Source organism: Vulpes vulpes, chromosome 12 (assembly GCF_048418805.1).
Source record: "Vulpes vulpes isolate BD-2025 chromosome 12, VulVul3, whole genome shotgun sequence".
Lineage (NCBI taxonomy): Eukaryota > Metazoa > Chordata > Mammalia > Carnivora > Canidae > Vulpes > Vulpes vulpes.
This window is the reverse complement of record NC_132791.1, coordinates 134,515,717-134,520,054: the sequence shown is the minus strand read 5'-3', so window position 1 is coordinate 134,520,054 and position 4,338 is coordinate 134,515,717. Positions and strand designations below refer to the sequence as shown.

At 49.8% G+C, this 4,338-nt stretch overlaps 1 protein-coding gene across 1 annotated transcript; it reads right to left on the bottom strand.

Moving 5' to 3' along the window:
- Nucleotides 1-1,071: 1,071 nt before the first annotated feature.
- On the bottom strand, nucleotides 1,072-4,338 carry ODF4 (outer dense fiber of sperm tails 4). Its single transcript, XM_026005683.2, has 3 exons — nucleotides 3,864-4,338; nucleotides 1,503-1,637; nucleotides 1,072-1,313 (listed from the first exon to the last, which is right to left on the bottom strand). Exons 1-3 carry the CDS (start codon nucleotides 4,336-4,338, stop codon nucleotides 1,129-1,131), a joined length of 795 nt encoding a protein of 264 aa, XP_025861468.2. The 3' UTR covers nucleotides 1,072-1,128.

Below are 4,338 nucleotides of genomic sequence, written 5' to 3'. Positions count from 1 at the left end.
AACTCTTAATATTTTCCTTCTTGTCATGTTTTATTACTGCTGTTACAGGATGGAGAACTTGGGAGGCTTGGGTAGAGAGCTGTAGCCAGAGCAGAGGTAGTAGTAATGGAGGTGGTAGTGATGGTGAAGGGGTGATGGAGATGGGTATGGTGGAGGTGGCACCCAGGTACAGAGCTCTGGGACTTCTCAGTCACCCGATCAGGACACAGAAGGTGGGATTGCTGCCCAACGCATACAGTACAGCCACACCCCAGGTACCTGCCTCTTACCTCGGAGCCGGTTTGCTCTTGAGTTGTTCACTATGAATAAACCAACTAGTTCATAAGTCATCTCTCGGGACACCTGGGTGGCCCAGTGGTTGATTGTCTGCCTTCAGCTCAGGGCATGATCCCAGGGTCCCAGGATCGAGTCCCACATCAGGCTCCTAGCGTGAATCCTGCTTCTCCATCTACCTGTGTCTCTGCCTCTCTGTGTCTCTCAGGAATAAATAAAATCATTATTAAAAAAATAAGGGATCCCTGGGTGGCGCAGCGGTTTGGCGCCTGCCTTTGGCCCAGGGCGCGATCCTGGAGACCGGGATCGAATCCCACGTCGGGCTCCTGGTGCATGGAGCCTGCTTCTCCCTCTGCCTGTGTCTCTGCCTCTCTCTCTCTCTCTGTGTGACTATCTAAATAAATTTTAAAATAAAAAAAAAATAATAGTGATATCTCTCTCCTGATCAGTCCCCCTATTAACAAATGTTGAGATAGAGGGAGCAAAGTTAAAAGAGGCTTAGCTCTTGAAACATCTGTTTACAAGTGTGCTATGGTAGAAATTGGGCAAGTCTAAGAACCAAGGGGCTCCTAGGCAGTAACAATTGGGAAACAAAGTTGTTCTTTCTCCCTTCCTCTCCTTCTTTGAGTTGTTGTCTCAACAACAGCCAGACGTGATAAACAAGAGACAATTTATTCCACATCACACATGCTGTAAGGAGGCCAGAACAAGGAGGAGAAGCACAAAGATGACCTAATGTCCTCCCTCTCTAGTTCCTTGCAGTGATGAAATCCAATCCCCCCAAGGCTGTGAGAAAGGATGAGGACAGGGATTCAGGTGAATGGGCACAACATGGTGCCAGGATTTCCAAAAAGGCTACAGAGATCGATTCTTTTGCTCAGGATTCAGGATTTCCCCCTGCTTAATCGAGGTGTTTGAGACCATCAGCTTCTTCAGAAGGTTTTGTTTGGGGCTGGAGCTGTTGCTGCAAAACACGGTGCCACAGGGATGGTTCATAATCACACTCCAGAAATGTTTATGGTTGAAGTAGCAAAGGGCAGCTGGAAAAGCACAAAGGGATGGGGAAGAGGAAATTTGAAGAACAGGAGGAAAGTGGCCAGTGAGGTGAAGCCAAAGGGAAGATAAATCCCCAAGACCCTGTCCCTGGGCATCGCCAGCCCCGTCCCTGCGCACTTCCTCTGCCATTAATCACCCGAGTCCCCTGCTCCCAGGGCCCTCAGGCCACTCACCACAGGTGACATAGAGGAAAAACACCAGCCAGCCTATGAAATAGCTCCAGCCGATGGGGATTGATAAATTCTTCTTCAACTCAAAGATCCAGAGGTTAATAGGGAACAACAGGAGGGTGAAGAAAATAAGGATAACTAGGAGACAAGAACCAGAGAGATCTTATCCTTACCTAAAGATCCCACAGGGATTCTCCCTCACTTGTTGGGCCGCAGCCACAAACCACCATCAACCCCTCCAACCCCACCTCTCCAAGGACTGGGAAATGATGGAACTCAGTTCTCCATGACTACCAGTTCTGTTCAGCCATCACCCCTCAAACCCCTTCTGCACCCCTAAAGAAAGGAAGAGGGAGAAGTGACCAGGAATATGTGGTTTGGGAGAAACTAAGGACCATTTCCAGAGCCAGGGGATACCTTCAAAGAAGCTCATGATTGTCCCAATCCAGCTAAAGAAAGGCAGTCTCTGAAGACCAGGTAGGTACGGCAGGTGCAGCCAGATGGTGAAGACAAAGCCCAGCCCCAGAGCCAGGCAGAAGGTTATAATGGCCACCCCAAAGACTGGGTGATTCGTCCACAGCTTAAAACTATCTGTAGAAAACAAGAAAATAGAACGAACTTAGGATTCACAGAGGAAAAAAAGTCATCTGGTGAACATGAGAAAAAGTTAACTGAAGAAATGCACATTTTTCTTAAAGATTTATCTATTTCTTTGAGAGAGCTTGCAGAGGGAGGGGCGGAGGGAGAGAGAGATTCTAGCAGACTCCTCACTGAGCGCAGAGCCTGACATGGGGCTCAATCTCGAGACCCTGAGATCAGGAGCTGAGCTGAAATCAAGAGTCAGACGCTTAACCGACTGAGCCACCCGGGCATCCCAGAAATGTGCATGTGAGATAACAATGGAATATCACTTTCACTCATTATTTAGGCCAGGATTCTTGATATGGAGATTGTTTGATAATCCCAACCATACAAAAATGGAAAACGGACAGAGGACTTGAACTATAATTCTCAAAAGAAGAAATACAAAAGTCCGATATACCCATGAAGCTCCATACAAAGAATCGCAAAGTAAATGTGACTTGGTAATCTATCAAATAAGCAAAGATGGAGACAAAATTGACGATACCTGGTATAGGAAAAGATTTAGAGAGAAGAGGTGCTCTCACACACTACCACAGGGCAGTGTTTCTGATGAGTCATCTGGCACAAAATATCAGAAATAATGTAAATGGTTAAGGCCACTTGACTCAACAATGCTTCTTGGATTTTATGGTAAGGAAATAATCCAAAAGTGGCACTAAAATCTGTGTTCAGGGATCTTCTTTACACAGATACTTATATGTCCAAGGAGAGACTTGTTAAATATACTGTACCCATACGTTGGATCATTGTGTGTTCATTTGAAAAGGATATGGGGGGGATGCCTGGGTGGCTCAGCAGTTGAGCATCTGCCTTCAGCCCAGGGCATGATCCTGGCGTCCCGGGATTGAGTCCCGCATCCGGCTCCCTGCGTGGAGCCTGCTTCTCCCTCTGCCTGCGTCTCTGCCTCTCTCTCCTTGTGTCTCTCATGAATAAATAAAATATAAAAAATAAATAAAAAGGATATGGGGGTGCATCTGGGAGGCACAGTTGGGTAGGCATCCGACTCTTGGTTTGGGATCAGGTCATGATCTCAGGGTGGTGAGATTAAGCCCCAAGTCAGGCTCTGCACTCAGCATGGAGCCTGTTTGAGATTCTCTCTCTCTAATAAATAAATAAATATTTTTTTAAAAATATGATAGGGACACCTGGGTGGCTCAGTGATTGAGCACCTGCCTTCAGCTCAGGGCATGACCCGGGGTCCTGGAATCGAGTCCCACATCGGGCTCCCGGCAGGGACCCTGCTTCTCCCTCTGCCTGTGTCTCTGCCTGTGTGTGTGTGTATGTCTCTCATGAATAAATAAATAAAATCTTAAAAAATAATAATAATATGATAGATGTTTGTCTCCAAACAAGAATCTTTTTTTCTTTCTTCTTTCTTCTTCTTCTTTTTTTAATGTTAAGAGCAAGAAGACCTGGAACAGAGACCCAAAGCTCTGCTTTGGCGCAAGAGCTGAGAAAGCAGGCTGGGAGCCGGGACTAGAACCGGCAGTGAAAGGCCACAGGATGCTGGGAAGGAAAGACAAGGAAACCCAGAGCTGGCCCAGAGCAGCAGAGACTGCGGCAGAGGGGGAAAGCAGGCTGGCACCAGGGCCAGGGCCAGGGAGGGTAGAGCAGCCTGCGGACTCCTCCCCAAGCTCTGGCGCCCTGCAAGCCTAGAGGATGGAAATTCCCCCTGACAGCCGGGCCCTGGGGTGGGGTGGGGGGCGCAGAGGGGCCCACCTTTCCCGTTCTCCGAGGGGAAACAGCTCTTCAGCCTGCAGATCTGCAGGAGCCCCATGGACATGACGTGGGCCGACGTGTAGATGCCGGTGCTGACGTTGCGCGGCCAGCGCTGGTAGAAGCGGCTCCGGGAGGGGTGCAGCCACCTCTTGGAGAAGACCATGACCAGCAGCAGGGCGAAGGCCAGGAGGCTGAGCTCCGAGGCGCCCACCTGCGCTATCCAGCGGGAGCTGTGCGTGATCCTCCACCACATGGGCAGCACAGAGATCCTCCGTGGCTCGGAGCAGTGCTCCCCGCACGCCTGCCCGTTGTGGTCCGGGCCCGACAGCCGGTTCTGCACCTTCACCTCCTGCTCTAGACTCCACTCCTCCTTGTCCTGCTTCCCAGCCCCCCGCTTCTTTTCCAGGTCTCTGTTGCTCATCCTTTCTTCGCCCCCCATCCCAGGGAGCTCGCCCCTAAAGTCCGCAGCCCGCAT

What these genes read in the sequence shown, in the direction of transcription:
- ODF4 (XM_026005683.2), bottom strand. Translation starts at nt 4,338, where the DNA reads ATGCGGGCTGCGGACTTTAGGGGCGAGCTCCCTGGGATGGGGGGCGAA. An exon ending in CCCCTCGGAGAACGGGAAAG is followed by an intron (nt 1,638 to 3,863) that starts GTGGGCCCCTCT and finishes CTTGTCTCCTAG; the next exon opens with TTATCCTTATTTTCTTCACC. An exon ending in TTTCCTCTATGTCACCTGTG is followed by an intron (nt 1,314 to 1,502) that starts GTGAGTGGCCTG and finishes GTGCTTTTCCAG; the next exon opens with CTGCCCTTTGCTACTTCAAC.